The 16,869-nt window shown below is 40.3% G+C and overlaps 1 protein-coding gene across 2 annotated transcripts in view; it reads left to right on the forward strand.

The window, feature by feature from the left end:
• Positions 1-16,869, forward strand: part of moxd1 (monooxygenase, DBH-like 1) — a 106,073-nt gene that overhangs the window by 13,719 nt on the left and 75,485 nt on the right. For both annotated transcript variants that reach the window (XM_063070721.1, XM_063070730.1), the window contains exon 2: positions 546-695. In XM_063070721.1, the coding sequence (XP_062926791.1) occupies positions 546-695 (150 nt within the window). The remainder of the gene's footprint in view (positions 1-545; positions 696-16,869) is intronic.

Genomic DNA, 16,869 nt, shown 5'->3' on the forward strand with positions numbered 1-16,869 from the left:
GATCAATAAGGATGAAGGAAGGTATTCATTGTAAAAGAAAGTAACAAGTAGATGTGGACAATGTAAAAATGATGGTGAAGATGTAAATAAAAAAATGTGAAGAAATTAATTGAAAAATAAGTCTGGATTCACTGTGACCTAGAGGTGTAATAAGCAAAAGCAGTTTCCTAATAGTTGCTAATATTAGTTTTTTAAATGTTTAAAAATTAGTTTTTGTATAGAATTTATGATTGTTTCAATTATTTTTTTCCACTCACCAACAATACATCAATTTATATCCTTTGGTCCAACAGCACATGTTGAAAGTACATTTCTGGAATATGCAGCCCATGACTTTCTGTCCAGTAATTGTAGTGAATGGCAAATTGTGCAGAGGACATCAAAAGTCCTTACGCAAATGTTTCTTTAGTAATAACATCAGATCATTCTTCTATCTTGTTAATTTGAATTGTAGGCTGTTCCACAGCATTATCTGTTTTTTTATTTCTAAGTATAAAATTCTACAGAATTATACCACAATATTGCAGTTTATCTTTTTTTGATAGGATTATAATACTTTGAACCTTGATGGAAAACTGAATAAAGATTACCGTCAAGATTATCGTCTTGAATATGGCATGGAAAATAGTACACACACAGTCATTGCCTTCTCAAGGGATTTGAATACTTGTGACTATCAAGATAAGATTATAACGGTAAGAATTTCATTTTCTATATTTTAACAATATTCTATGCGATATTACAATGGTGAACAAAATTATAATCATAGCATAGAACAATGTTGTACATGGAATTACTGAACTGGATACCAATTTTAATTTTTTATTTTGAAATATAGAAATTCAAATTTTGACATACCTCCTTATTTTCATGTCTTGAAATTTCCTCTACATAATCATAATTTTTATGAGAATCTTGCCCATAAATTTCTCAGTCCTTATTAGGTTTAAGATGGAAATTCTCGGCTCTGGGGAAAATAAAATGCTTTAGCTTAGAACTTGAACCCATTCATTTCAGATTTAAAGTACACAAAGTGCTTAAGTTTTGTTTTTAGCCCATTTTAGTTTATATGAATGATCATTTATGAGTTGACGAGAGGTTGGTCTACATACATCAGGACATCAATCACTTTAACGCTGCTGACGTTTGCCTAGCATCAGATGCACAGTTAATGACATTACAGATGCTGCAGTGCACATTTTTGCCACTGCTAGCAGAGACTAGAGCTGCTGGAGCAAATATTATTCGCTCACAAAAATGGAACACATTGTGTAGGGTTTGGGAATGGGCCATCAGTTACAGTTTCCGCACAGTCATATCAGTGTCCTGAAGTATCTCCCAGGCTTGCCTTTTCAGTCAGCACACTATTAAAATATTTACTACACCATTGTTTACTTATTGTGCCTCTCTTTTAAACAATCAGTTGCGACTTGCATGCAGCAGTGATTGGGCAGCAGGTCAGTCTGGAGCCACTTATGACTTGAAGTCAATCATGCAAGTCTGGCATGGGCAGAGGTGGTGAGCAGACATTGAAGAGCCCATGTTCTCCACACTCCTTTCACTTGTTCAGCATTTTCTCCTCTATGCTGCTTTGAAAGTTTGTGATGTGATGATTTGCTTCCTTGGGAGTCTGCATGGCCAACTCTGTGTAGAGGTTCCAATGCAAATGAAGGAAGCCTTGATTTGGCACAGGAATTTGTGCTATGTGCTATTTTCCTCCATTTTTTGAAATCCAATTGGCAAAAATTTTTTAAGATTGTAGGATAATGTAATTGGTGTAAATGTACATAATTCACAACCATCGAGAGTGTGTTGGGGTTCACTTTAAGAGGCTGATCTGACGTGATGACGTATTGCGAGAAGTTCTGTTATCACGCTTTTTGTGTTCAGTGTTTGTCGTTTTAATTGCAAAAACCTACAAGATCATGTTAGGCATAACTCTGATAGAGAACATGTCAAAAGATGGTGGGCTCCTATTTCTAGGCAATTGTATGCAATTCATACTACACTTTCCCACTTAGCATTTTCTTGTCAGGAAGCTTTAATGAAGGGACTGTAATGAATGTAACTTATTAACATAGCTAGTAAATAGCTGAGACCCCAGTACTGATCCCTGATGCACTCCACCCTAACATGAAAAAGGTGCATTTATTCACATCCAATGTTTTCTGACCATTAATTAATCCTCCCTCTACAACCATAGGAGCCTTTTGCTAGTTCTGTGGTCCTCTATCAAATGCCTGAAGGTATCCACAGGCTCCATAATATTCAGCTAGTTACACCCTTAAGTTAGTTACTGCCTGTTACAGCCCTGGCATTTAGAACTTCATTGCTGTTTCTGTAACCAGCCTTTTTTTTGACTAGTCAGGGTTGTAGCCCTGAATGGAACCTCCAAACCTAGAGGACCAGTGCACCACTTTTAATCTGGCCTCTACCCTTTGATTTGTTTGGCATAGGTGACCCTACCAAGAGCCAAAGCACAAGGCCTGACTCCAGCCAACACAGCTCCCCAGATCATTGAGGCATGCAAGCCTCCAAATCCTACGACAAAGTTGTGCTCCACTTCTCCTTAAAGAATGTCAATAATCTTTTTAATACAGTTTTCATTTTTTTTAAAAAAATCTTCTTTCTCCCCCCCCCCCATACCTCTGTTGTATTTTGTTCATTCATCATGTGCCCTGTCGTATGATGTAGGCAACCATGGTCTTTCCATGAAGATAATTGTTCTTGGCAACTGTTGTGTTTATACTTTCCTTAATAATAGATTCCAGCATTTGTCTTCACTGCACTCTGAAAGCTCACACTCATTGCTCAATCACACTTTATTTACTGGTGTACAAAGAAAACAGCATGGCCCCTGTCACCACACTGTTCTGATCTGAACAGAGAAATACCATTTTTTATACAGAATTGACTAGCAATTACAAATATTTACCATTTGGTAAACTATGCGGATTTCAATTCCTTACTTGCAAGTTCAATTATCATTTACAGTACAGCTGTAAAGGTCAATAGAAACTATAAGCTAATAACCAATAATTCTTTGAAGTTAACAAAGTATTTGTCCCTTAGTTGGTGTGTGTATCCCTTGCATATTTTGATAACAATTTTATCTGATCTCTGTTAGCAAAAATAGTTCCATTTGTTGCTATTTTAAGGAAGCCATGCTCTTCAAAGACTTTTCTTGCCTGGGTTGTCTGATACCTCTCTCTGCAACTCATCATTGCCTGGACATTATGTTAACCCTTGCCTTGCCACAACTTCCACATACTTTTCTAACAACTGTGGTAAATTGTCTGCAGCTTCCAGTGTTCTCTCTCATTTCTTGAATAGCAGTGTAAATTGTGCTCTCTCCAGCTGGTATGCCTTTTAGACTCTTAGGAATCATGTGGCATTTAAAAAAGATAAAGTCTGGAAATGCTCAGCAGGTCAGCTATATCTGTCTAATGACCTCCTGTGTGTCGGATTATTTCCATCTTCTGTAGCATTTTTGATCTACATATTCTGATTCCTCCCTCTTTATTAATTATTTTCAGTCACACTTTTCTGTTTTCAATAATTTTTCAATTTCTCAGGACTATTATGCTTCTTTATAGATAATCTTTACTTTTAAACTTGTACCATCTTTGGTTATACATCACAAGACAAGACAAAGGAGCAGAAGTAGGCCATTCGGCCCATCGAGTCTGCTCCGCAGCTCCCCCATGAGCTAAACTATTCACCCATCTAGTTCCAATTTCCGGCTTTTTCCCCATATCCCTTGATACCCTGACTAATTAGATACCCGTCAATCTCATCCTTAAACACCCTCAATGATCGGGCCTCCACAGCTGTATGTAGCAACGAATTCCACAAATCCATGACCCTCTGGCTAAAAAAATTTCTCCTCATCTCTGTTTTAACTGAGTACCCTCTAATTCTAAGACTATGGCCTCTTGTCCTGGACTCACCCACCAAGGGAAACAACCTTTCCACATCTACTCTGTCCAACCCTTTCAACATTCGAAATGTTTCTATGAGATCCCCTCTCATTCTTCTAATCTCTAATGAATACAATCCAAGAGCCGACAAATGCTCCTCATATGTTAGCCCCTGCATTCCAGGAATCATCCTAGTAAATCTTCTCTGAACTCTCTCCAACATCAGTACATCCTTTCTAAGATAGGGGGCCCAAAACTGCACACAGTATTCCAAATGAGGTCTCACTAATGCCCCATAGAGCCTCATCAACACACTATTCCTCTTGAAATGAATGCCAACATAGCATTCGCTTTCCTTACTGCCGATCCAACTTGGTGGTTAACCTTTAGGGTATCCTGCACGAGGACCCCCAAGTCCCTTTGCACTTCCGATTTTTGAATTTTCTCCCCATCTAAATAATAATCTGCCCGATTATTTCTTCTTCCAAAATATACAACCGTACATTTGTCAACGTTGTATCTCATCTGCCATTTCTTTGCCCCCTCTCCTAAACTGACTAAGTCTCTCCGCAACCTCTCCATTTCTTCAACATTTCCTGCTCCTCCACCTATCTTGGTGTCATCCGCAAACTTGGCCACAAAACCATTTAATCCATAATCCAAATCATCGATATACATCGTAAAAAGAAGCGGCCCCAACACCGACCCCTGCGGAACACCACTAGTAACCGGTAACCAATCAGAATAGGATCCCTTTATTCCCACCCTTTGCTTTCTGCCTATCAGCCAATGCTCCACCCATTTCAATATCTTTACTATAATTCCATGGGCTCTCATCTTATTAAGCAGCCTCGTATGCGGCACCTTATCGAAGGCCTTTTGAAAATCCAAATACACAGCATCCACAGCCTCTCCCTTGTCAATCTTACTCGAGATTACCTCAAAAAATTCCAATAGGTTGGTGAGACAGGATCTTCCCTTCATGAAACCATGCTGGCTTCGGCCTATTTTGTCATGCACCTCGAGGTATTTCATAACCTCGTCCTTGAGGATTGACTCCAATATCTTTCCAACTACCGATGTCAGACTAATAGGTCTGTAATTTTCTTTTTGCTGCCTCCTTCCTTTCTTAAATAACGGAACTACATTTGTGACCTTCCAGTCCTCCAGAACCATGCCAGAGTCTATTGATTCCTGGAAGATCATTTCCAATGCTTCCACAATCTCCAAAGCCACCTCCTTCAGAACCCTTGGGTGCACCTCATCCAGACCAGGAGACTTATCTATTCTTAGTCCATTTAGCTTCCCAAGCACTTTCTGTCTAGTAATCTTGACTGTACCTAATTCTATTCCCTGATTCCTCTGGCTATCAGGTATATTGCTCATGTCTTCCACTGTGAAGACTGATGCAAAATACTCATTCAGTTCCTCTGCCATCTCTTTGTTATCCATTATAAATTCTCCAGCATCATTTTCAATCGGTCCCGTATCTACCCTTGTCACTCTTTTACTCTTCATATATTTAAAAAAACTCTTAGTATCCTTTTTTATGTTAATCACCAACTTCCTTTCATAATTCAACTTTTCTTTCCTAATGACTTTCTTAGTTTCCTTCTATAAGTTTTTAAAAGTCTTCCAGTCCTCATTTTTCCCACTAATTTTTGCTTCCTTGTACGCCGTTTCTTTTGCTTTTATTTTTGCCTTAACCTCTCTCGTTAGCCACATTTGTGCCATTTTTCCATTCATGATTTTCTTTTTTCTTGGAATATATTTTTCCTGCATTTTCCTTATTTCTTGCAGGAATTTCATCCAATTCTGCTCTGCCGTCCCTCCATTTAGCTTACTTTTCCAATTGACTTGGGCCTGTTCCTCTCTCATACCACTGTAGTTTCCCCTGTTCCACTGAAATATCGATACACCTGATATTAGCTTCTCCTTTTCAAATTTGAAACTGAGCTCAATCATATTATGATCACTACTTCCAAGAGGTTCCTTTACCACCAGCTCCCTAATCGCCTCAGGTTTGTTACACAGCACCCAATCCAAAATAGCCGGTCCCCCGGTGGGCTTCTGGACAAGCTGCTCCAAAAAGCCATCCCATAGGCATTCTACAAACTCCCTCTCCTGAGATCCATTACCTTCCTGACTTTCCCAATCCACTTTCATATTAAAATCCCCCAGAGTTATCTTGACATTTTCTTTCTGACACGCTTTTTCTATTTCCAGTTGCAACATGGATGGACCACTTTTCCCATAGAGTCTTTATTTCTCAATGGAAGGTTATACATAAAGAATAATGTATTACAGTGGATTCTGGTTAATTGGGTCATTGGTTAACTCGGGGCAGCTGTTTATTTGGGACAACCCTTAAAGAATAAAAGCAAATCGAGGGAAGAGCCAGGATTCCCTTCCTTTATTTGGGACACCTTACTGCTTAATTGGGATTCGAGCCTGCTGCTGAACAGTTTCTAACTAATGTCAGTCGCATGATTTTGGTTGTTAGGTTGTTCTCTACACCATGCTTAGAGAGAACAGCTTTAAATAGTGTCAGTTGTCTGTGTTTGTGTTCAAAATTAAGTGACTTATCAGCACTGATCATTGGTGAAAAATAAGCAGAAAGACAATTCAGAACTGTTTTGCTCACTCTGGTTTCAGTATTCAAGCTTGGAGATGCCAAAAACGGCTGTGAGTGAAAATGAAATGATTTCACTACTTCAACAAGTTAGGACCTATGAAGAATTTGAATTTGAAGGCAGTCCATTATCAGCATTTGATACCTGTGCTGATTTTGTTCATTTGCTGTCAATCAAAAGAAAACGGCTCTGAACACTGGATGAATTCCTCCATCGATAACCATTAGGAACTAATTATTACACAGTTTTAGAGTACTGTATTGGTAGCGTTCTGTCATGTTATACATTTCAATTTTATACATAATTTGTTACTCACTTAAAAAATACTTTTTTAAAATGCAATGTTGACTGTTTCCATGAAACTTCAACTCATTGGGGCAGCCACTTAATTGGGCTAAAACATACTGGTATTGGTGTGTACCGATTAACTAGAATCCACTGTATTTCTTTAAATGTCCATACTGCTTGTCTACTATCATACGTTTTAATCTACTTTCCAATTAATTCCCCAGCTATCTCTTTATAACTATGTACTCATAATTGCCTTTATTTAAATGCTAGACTCTTGTTCTAAATTCACATTTGCCAATAAGTGGGAAAAAAGTAACAAGAAGCAAAAAAAAAGGCACAGATGTTGTGAATTTTAAATAGAAATAAAGATGATGGAAATACACAGCGGACCAGGCAGCATATGTGGAGAGAGATCATTATAGATATACCAACATTGTCTGTGTACTGTTGTTTCATGCCTAAGATTGATTGATTTTCAAGTGAAAGTGACCTGAGTTGAACAGTTTCCCAGGTGTTTTGCAGATTAACTCCAACCCCAACCCCACTTGTTGGAGAAGCTTCAACACTGCAACAAGAATTGAAAAAGATATTGGGATGATAATACACCTTTGCTTGAGAATGGGCCAACTTTTGATGGAGATCAGTTCCTCAGAGTGGCTAAACTTGAGAAGAGTGTTCCACAATGATTGACCGAATAAAAGTCTCTTGTGAGGTTAAAATATACAAGGGGTGATTGATAAGTCCATGGCCTAAGGTAGACGGTAGAAGAGAAGTGTGCGCAGTCACAATTACGACAGAGAAAGTACTCAGGAAGCTGAATAGTCTAAAGGTAAATAAATCTCCCAGACCAGATGGAATGCACCCACGTGTTCTGAAGGAAGTAGCCGTGGAGATTGCAGAGGCATTAGCGACGATCTTTCAAAAGTCGATAGATTCTGGCATGGTTCCGGAGGACTGGAAGATTGCAAGTGTCACTCCGCTATTTAAGAAGGGGGCAAGGAAGCAAAAAGGAAATTATAGACCTGTTAGCTTGACATCGGTGGCTGGGAAGTTGTTGGAGTTGATTGTCAAGGATGAGGTTACAGAGTACCTGGAGGCATATGACAAGGTAGGCAGAACTCAGCGTGGATTACTTAAAGGAAAATCCTGCCTGACAAACCTATTACAATTTTTTGAGGAAATTACCAGTAGGCTAGACAAGGGAGATGCAGTGGATGTTATATATTTGGATTTTCAGAAGGCCTTTGACAAGGTGCCACACATGAGGCTACTCAACAAGATAAGAGTCCATGGAATTATGGGAAAGTTACATACGTGGATGGAGCGTTGGCTGATTGACAGGAAACAGAGAGTGGGAATAAAGGGATCCCATTCTGGTTGGCTGCTGGTTACCAGTGGTGTTCCACAGGGGTCTGTGTTGGGGCCGCTTCTTTTTACATTGTACATCAACGATTTGGATTATGAAATAGATGGCTTTGTGGCTAAGTTTGCTGATGATACGAAGATAGGTGGAGGGGCCGGTAGTGCTGAGGAAACGGAGAGTCTGCAGAGAGACTTGGATAGATTGGAAGAATGGGCAAAGAAATAGCAAATGAAATACAATGTTGGAAAGTGTATGGTTATGCACTTTGGCAGAAGAAATAAACGGGCAGACTATTATTTAAATGGGGAAAGAATTCAAAGTTCTGAGATGCAACGGGACTTGGGAGTCCTCGTACAGGATACCCTTAAGGTCAACCTCCAGGCTGAGTCAGTAGTGAAGAAGGCGAATGAAATGTTGGCATTTATTTCTAGAGGAATAGAGTATAGGAGCAGGGATGTGATGTTGAGGCTCTATAAGGCACTGGTGAGACCTCACTTGGAGTACTGTGGGTAGTTTTGGTCTCCTTATTTAAGAAAGGATGTGTTGACGTTGGAGAGGGTACAGAGAAGATTCACTATAATGATTCTGGGAATGAGAGGGTTAACATATGAGGAACGTTTGTCCGTTCTTGGACTGTATTCCTTGGAGTTTAGAAGAATGAGGGGAGACCTCATAGAAACATTTTGAATGTTGAAAGGCATGGACAGAGTGGATGTGGCAAAGTTGTTTCCCATGATGGGGGAGTCTAGTACGAGAGGGCATGACTTAAGGATTGAAGGGCGCCCATTCAGAACAGAAATGCAAAGAAATTTTTTTAGTCAGAGGATGGTGAATCTATGGAATTTGTTGCCACAGGCAGCAGTGGAAGCCAAGTCATTGGGTGTATTTAAGGCAGAGATTGATAGGTGTCTGAGTAGCTAGGGCATCAAAGGTTATGGTGAGAAGGCGGGGGAGTGGAACTAAATGGGAGAATGGATCAGCTCATGATAAAATGGTGGAGCAGACTCGATGGGTCGAATGGCCGACTTCTGCTCCTTTGTCTTATGGTTTTATGGTCTAAATTTTAGAAAACCTAGCACATTTATTTTTCAACATAGTTCCCTCCTACATTTAAACACTTAGTCCAGCGGTCGTGGAGCAGACGGATCCTTTCTTTGCAGAAGTTGGCGTCTTGGACCTCCAGAAAGTGGTCCACAACAGGGGTGATTGATACATTCGTGGCCTAAGGTAGAAGGAGGTGATGTATAGTGGTTGATACTGCTCCTTGCATTTGCCTTGAAGTTGACACAATTTCATTGTGCCTCTAGACAGATGTAATTCACACAGTGATTTGATAAGCAACTGTTCACTCACAGGGAAAAGGAGGATATGGACAACCCTGTTGATGAATTTCCTCATGGAAGACAGCCGGGAGACTCCTCTATAGTTACTGTAGTCAGATGTGTCTCCTTTCTTAGAGAAGGTTACAACCACAGCATCTCCATAGTCACCTGGTACATATTTCTTTTGGATGTGGAGATGATGAAAAATCATTCCTAAATGGAAAAATTTGTATATGCTTTTTAGTGTTGAAGTATTCAGTTCTGACAAAACTCTGACTTTCAGGTGACTTTTGAATCAGTCATCGAAATGGAGAAGTGGCAGCAGAGTACATTTAGGATTTGGTTGGCAGACAGGATCTATATCTGTATCCAAATTATTTACATACATAATGAAAAATAGGTCTCAAAACTGACCTTTCCCATAGAGTTTCACTTTATTTTTCAGCATTACTTCCTAGAAATGGTGCAATCAGAGATAAACAGAAATTACATAATCAGTTTCCCACTTGAACCATTTTCACAAATGGCATTCTAGGTATTGGCTTCACCCAAATAACTATCCACTGATCAAGCCAAACTAATAATCATTAGAAGTTTTACTAACTTTTGGGTAGTCAGGTTGGCTCTGAGAACAATGAAATGGGTACAGATTTTTAAGGAACCTACTAGTCTACCCAGTGAATCAAGTAAAAGGATCTTTTATAAAATATTCAATAATTTAAAATCTGGTTTCTCCTAGATTTGCATAAGCGGAAATACTTAATATGTGATGGGAAAGGTAACTTGATCAGCTCATTTTCAGTAAATTAGGATTGGATGGTGGCTAATGTAACCCCGCTTTTTAAAAAAAGGAGGGAGAGAGAAACCGGGGAATCATAGACCGGTTAGCCTGACATTGGTGATGGGGAAAATGCTGGAGTCAGTTATCAAAGATGTGGTAACAGCACATTTGGAAAGCGGTGAAATCATCGGACAAAGTTAGCATGGATTTGTGAAAGGAAAATCATGTCTGACGAATCTCATAGAATTTTTTGAGGACGTAACTAGTAGAGTGGATAGGGGAGAACCAGTGGATGTGATGTACATGGATTTTCAAAAGGCTTTTGACAAGGTCCCACTTAGGAGATTAGTGTGCAAACTTAAAGCACGCGGTATTGGGGGTATGGTATTGATGTGGATAGAGAATTGGTTGGCAAACAGGAATCAAAGAGTGGGAATAAACGGGACCTTTTCAGAATGGCAGGCAGTGACTAGTGGGGTACCGCAAGGCTCAGTGCTGGGACCCCAGTTATTTACAATATGTATAAATGACTTAGACGAGGGAATTAAATGCAGCATCTCCAAGTTTGCGGATGACATGAAGCTGGGCGGCAGTGTTAGCTGTGAGGAGGATGCTAAGAGGATGCAGGGTGACTTGAATAGGTTAGGTGAGTGGGCAAATTCATGGCAGATGCAATTTAATGTGGATAAATGTGAAGTTATCCATTTTGGTGGCAAAAACAGGAAAACAGATTATTATCTGAATGGTGGCCGATTAGGAAAAGGGGAGGTGCAACAAGACCTGGGTGTCATTGTACACCAGTCATTGAAAGTGGGCATTCAGGTACAGCAGGTGGTGAAAAAGGCAAATGGTATACTCGCATTCATAGCAAAAGGATTCGAGTACAGGAGCAGGGAGGTACTACTGCAGTTGTACAAGGCATTGGTGAGACCACACCTGGAGTATTGTGTGCAGTTTTGGTCCCCTAATCTGAGAAAAGACATTCTTGCCATAGAGGGAGTACAAGGAGGTTCATCAGATTGATTCCTGGGATGGCAGGACTTTCATATGATGAAAGACTGGATCGACTAGGCTTATACTCTCTGGAATTTAGAAGATTGAGAGGGGATCTTATTGAAACGTATAAAATTCTAAAGGGATTGGACAGGCTAGATGTAGGAAGATTGTTCCCGATGTTGGGGAAGTCCAGAACGAGGGGTCACAGTTTGAGGATAAAGGGGAAGCCTTTTAGGAACGAGATGAGGAAAAACTTCTTCACACAGAAAGTGGTGAATCTGTGGAATTCTCTACCACAAGAAACAGTTGAGGCCAGTTCATTGGCTATATTTAAGAGGGAGTTAGATATGGCTCTTGTGGCTAAAGGGATCAGGGGGTATGGAGGGAAGGCTGGTACAGGGTTCTGAGTTGGATGATCAGCCATAATCATACTGAATGGTGGTGCGGGCTCGAAGGGCCGAATGGCCTACTCCTGCACCTATTTTCTATGTTTGTATGTTTCTGTGTCTTATTGATGAGATGCTAGCATTAAATTCAGATTAACAGCAGTAAAGATTCTTGGGGACCTTAATGACATATTATGGTATACATGTACATTATCACTAACCTAACTTGTTTGATGGGGATTAGCATCTTAGCAAACTTTTAAATATAATAAACTAAAGAATTACTTTTAAAGCTTTAAGTTATTAATCATAAGCTTTAATGAAAATCTAGGAAAGATAACAATTAATCTGAAGTATTATGATCTAGTTGGGAAAAAGTCCTTGTTTTAGCAGATCTTCTTATTACAACATTCTTATTCGAACATTCGCTTTACAAAACCTCACTGTTACAAAAGACCTACATTAGTTACCTGTTTTTGCTATCAGATGGTGTTTTCACTGTTACGAAAAAAGCAGCGCGCAATAAAAGGCAGCGCGCGCCCCGAGCAGCCGCTCTCCCCCGGATTCAGAATGGCATTCTAGCCGGCATTGCTTAAACACGTGTCTGTGAGCAGCCGTTTGCAAGATGAGTTCTAAGGTATCGGAAAAGCCTGAAAGAGCTTGGAAGGGTGTTACACTTAGCGTAAAACTAGACATAATTAAGCCTTTCGATCATGGTGAACGAAATAAGGACAAAGTGAGTTTGGCTTGTGGAAGTTGACGAAGATGATGTTGAAGAGGTTTTGGCATCCCATGACCAAGAACTGAAAGATGAAGAGCTGATTCAATTGGAAGAGGAAAGGATAACAATCAAGACTGAATGCAGTAGCGAACGGACCGAAAGGAACTGAACGTGAAGCAACTGCGTGAGAGTTTCGCTGCAATGATTGTAGAAAAGTACGACTTTAATTTTGAAAGGGTACGTCGGTTTAGGGCATATTTGCAAGATGGTTTGAGTCCTTACAAAGAACTGTATGTTAGAAAAATGCACGAGGCTAAGCAGTCAAGCAAGCCTTCCACATCAGCCACAGCAGACGACGAACCTCGACCTTACGACATCGATGCAGGCAAAGATAGAAGAAGATGACCTGCCTGTCCTGATGGAAACAGTCGACGAGATGACACCCCAGTGTCCCACCACCCCAAACCCTGGGCTGCGGACAGATATCGATCCGCGGAGAATGCAGCGGCAGCCGGGAGGCACCCAGCACATCTTTAAGAAAAAAAGCCAAAATAAACAAGCTAATTAATTAGGTGCCACCTGGCACCTAATTAATTAGCTTGTTTTTTTCGGCTTTTTTCTTAAAGATATGCTGTATGCGTCCCGGCTACCGCTGCATTCTTCACGGATCGGTATCTGTCGCTGCCCGGAGGGTGGGGGCCACTGCACCATCCCACCCTCTGATGACTCAGCCTAACACACCATCATCAGTATGCTCGGTGTCTTCCTGATTCCCTTAAATGATACTACACTGTACATACATTATTTCTACTTTATATCAGCTGTGTATTTTTCCATGTTATTTGGTATGATTTGGCAGCTTCATAGCTTAAAGGTTACTGGAGAGCACTTGTGCCGTGTTTTTGCCGAGAGCGCTTGTGTGAGATTTTTGCTACGGAGAACAATGATTGTGGAAAAGTATTTTTACTTTATATAGGCTGTGTATTCATCATATCATTCCTGCTTATACTATATGTTACTGTTATTTTAGGTTTTATGTGTTATTTGGCATGATTTGGTAGGTTATTTTCGGGTCTGCGAACACTCACAAATTTTTCCCATATAAATAAATGGTAATTGCTTCTTCGTTTTATGACATTCCGGCTTACGAACCGTTTCTTAGGAACGCTCTACCTTCGGATGGCGGGGGAAACCTGTACATATCAAAATATTAGTTAATAAGTTTTTCTTCAGACCTTTATCCGCTATCCCCTCCTAGCAGGACCCGGACTCACTGCAATTTGCCTCTCGCCACAATAGGTCTACAACAATTGCAATCTCACTGGCTCTCCACTCAGTCTTTGGATCACCTGGACAATAGCAATACCTACATTAGGATGCTTTATATTGATTACAGCTCAGTACTAATTAGTAAGCTCCAAAACCTGGGCCTCTGAACATCACTCTGTAACTGGATCCTTGACTTCCTCATTGGGATACCACAGTCAGTATGGATTGGAGATAACATCTTCTCATTGACAATCAGCAGCGGCACACCTTGAGGATGCATACTTCACCCACTGCTCTACTCACTCTGCATCCACAATTGTGTGGCTAGGCACAGCTCAAACACCATCCATAAATCTTCTGATGACACAACTGTTGCAGGCTGAATTTCAGATGGTAAGGAAGAGGCGTACAGGAGTGAGATAGATCAGCTAGGTGAGTGGTGTTGCAACAACATTCTAACACTCAATGTCAGTAAGACCAATGAATAAATTGTGGACTTCATGAGGGGAAGTCGAGGGAACACACACCAGTCCTCATTGAGGGATCAGCCTTTCCAATGAAAGGGTGAGCAGTTTCAAGTTCCTGGGTGTCAACATCTCTGAATGTCTATCAACGTACTGCTGCAATTATAAAGAAGGTGCGGCAGTGGCTATATTTTATTAGGAGCTTGAGGAGACTTGGTTTGTCACCAAAGGCTCTCGCAGATATCTACAGATGTACTGCAGAGAAGATTCTCACCAATTGCATCAGCCTCTGGTATGGAGGGGCCACTACATGGGATCTGGAAAAGACTGCAGGAAGTTGGTAACTCATCCAGCTCCATCATGGTTGCTAGCCTCCCCAATTGCAAGGACATCTTCAAATGGTGATGCCTCAAAAAGGGCAACATCCATCATCAAGGACCCCATCACCTACGAATGCCCTCTTCTCAATGCTGCCATCAAGTTGGAGGTACAGAAGCCTGAAGAAACACATTTGACATTTTAAGAACAGCTTCATCCCCTTCACCATCAGATTTCTGAATGGACAATAAACCCATGTACACTACCTCACTTTTATCTATTTTGCTCTCTTTTTGCATGACTTATTTAATTATATACAGTAATTTGCAAAAGTCAGACAGACACACAGACACGCTGTACATGGGAGTCCTGATGAAGGGTCTCTTCCCAAAACGTCGACTGTTTATTCTCCTCCATTGATGCTGCTTGACTTGATGAGTTCCTCCAGCATTTTGTGTGTGTTGCTCAAGACGTCCAACATCTGGAGTGTCTGTTGTGCTTATGATCAGTTAGGAACTATTTCTTTTGCACTTGTCTCTTACTGCACCCTTCATTAAAAGGAAAGAATCCTGTTACTCATGATGTAGTTGCAATAATGCTCCTTTCATACTTCACAACGATTAATGAGTCATTAACTTCACAAATGAGAAGTGTTTCACTCTTCCAGCTGTGGACTCTTCAGTTCTTTTCAGTAATGGCTCACTGTTAGTACTGAATAGCTTGCTCAATTAGCAAGGACGCAGAGGTCATTAACATGATAGAGAGACAGGAGGACCTATTCTTCTACACTATGACATCTCAAAGACGTGTTGTGAAGACAGTCAAGCGCAAGTGAACTGTATCTTTGTTGCTTTCAACAGTTGAAGTTGCACACTTGTAAAAGGGCATTATTATTTAAGTAGCAAAGAAGGACATGTTTAACAACAATGGAGGTATACCAGCCAGTCTTTCATAACCTTGATTTCTAAAGTTCTGTTACCCATATCCTACTTCTTACCAACCTCCTTCACACATCAACACTGTGCTTGCTGGCCAATTCTGTGCATCACAGAAAAATTATATTGCTAACATGCACAAAACCAAAGGGCTGATAGCTTTCTCCCATAACTTTATGTTCTTGATAAAGGTTGTTTTGCATGAAATAATCTGAAAATGAATTTTTACCAGGTAAATTATGCAGATGAGCAATTCCAACAAATACTTGTATCTTTTAAATCTTTAAAATTTAGTTCCTGCTATCATCCTCTTAAACAACATTCTTAAAGCTTTTTCACAGATTCATAAGCCATACTGCAAATTGTACATACTTCCAAGATTTAAAATGGGATTTATGGTTCACTTAATTGTTTCTTATTTAATCAAATGAGGTAAATTTTAGACCATAAGACCATAAGATACAGGAGTAGAATTAGGCCATTTGGCCAATCAAGTCTTCTCCACCATTTCATCATGGCTGATCCAATTTTCCTCTCAGCCCCAGTCTCATGCCTTCTCCCTGTATACCTTCATGCCCTGACCAATCAAGAACCTATCAACCTCTGCCTTAAATATATTTATTTAAGGGGATTCCTTTTAGAATGGAGACAAGAAGCAATTTCTTTAGCCAGCAAGTTGGGAATTCTTTGTCACGGGCAACTGTGGAGGCCAATATATAAAGACTTGGCCTCCACAGTTGCCCGTGACAAAGAATTCCCAACTCGCTGGCTAAAGAAATTGCTTCTCGTCTCCATTCTAAAAGGAATCCCCTCTATTCTGAGGCTGTGTCCACTGGTATTAAACTCTCCCACCATAGGAAATACCCTCTCCACATCCACTCTATCAAGGCCTTTCACCATTCGATAGATTTCAAAGAGGTCACTGTCTAAGACAACATTCTCGATTTTCAGCGTCACATTACTGTCAGTAACATCATCACCCAGAGGTAAGTCCGGTGACTGTAATTTGTCTGTCTTGTTGGATGCAACAGACTCAGGTGTGTTCTTCAGTTAATCATCTAGTATCTGGTCCACATGATGTCTCCATGTCTGATCTCCAACATCCACTGTGTATAGCTGTGATCAAGTACTAGTATCTATCCTACCGGGTGCCCACTTGTCTTTTCAGTAATCATGCGCTAAGGCTTCCTGTTCAACCTCAAAGCTCCTTGCTGATTCACTTGGCAAGTGGCTGAACTGTTTATTCTGCACTCCCCTCTGTAGATCTAGTTTCAGGAGGTCTATGCGACATCTCAGATTCCTGTTCGTGACCAGCATTGCAGGTGTTTGATTTGCTGTCACATGAACAGAGTTCTGATACACAAAAAGGAATTTATCTACCTTGTACTGTAGAGAATTTCCTCCTTGTTCATCACTTTAATGGACTTCTTGAAGGTTTGAATAAACCATTTAGCTAACTCATTTGTTGCT

The sequence above is a fragment of the Mobula hypostoma genome, chromosome 2 (genome assembly GCF_963921235.1).
Source record: "Mobula hypostoma chromosome 2, sMobHyp1.1, whole genome shotgun sequence".
Taxonomy (NCBI): domain Eukaryota; kingdom Metazoa; phylum Chordata; class Chondrichthyes; order Myliobatiformes; family Myliobatidae; genus Mobula; species Mobula hypostoma.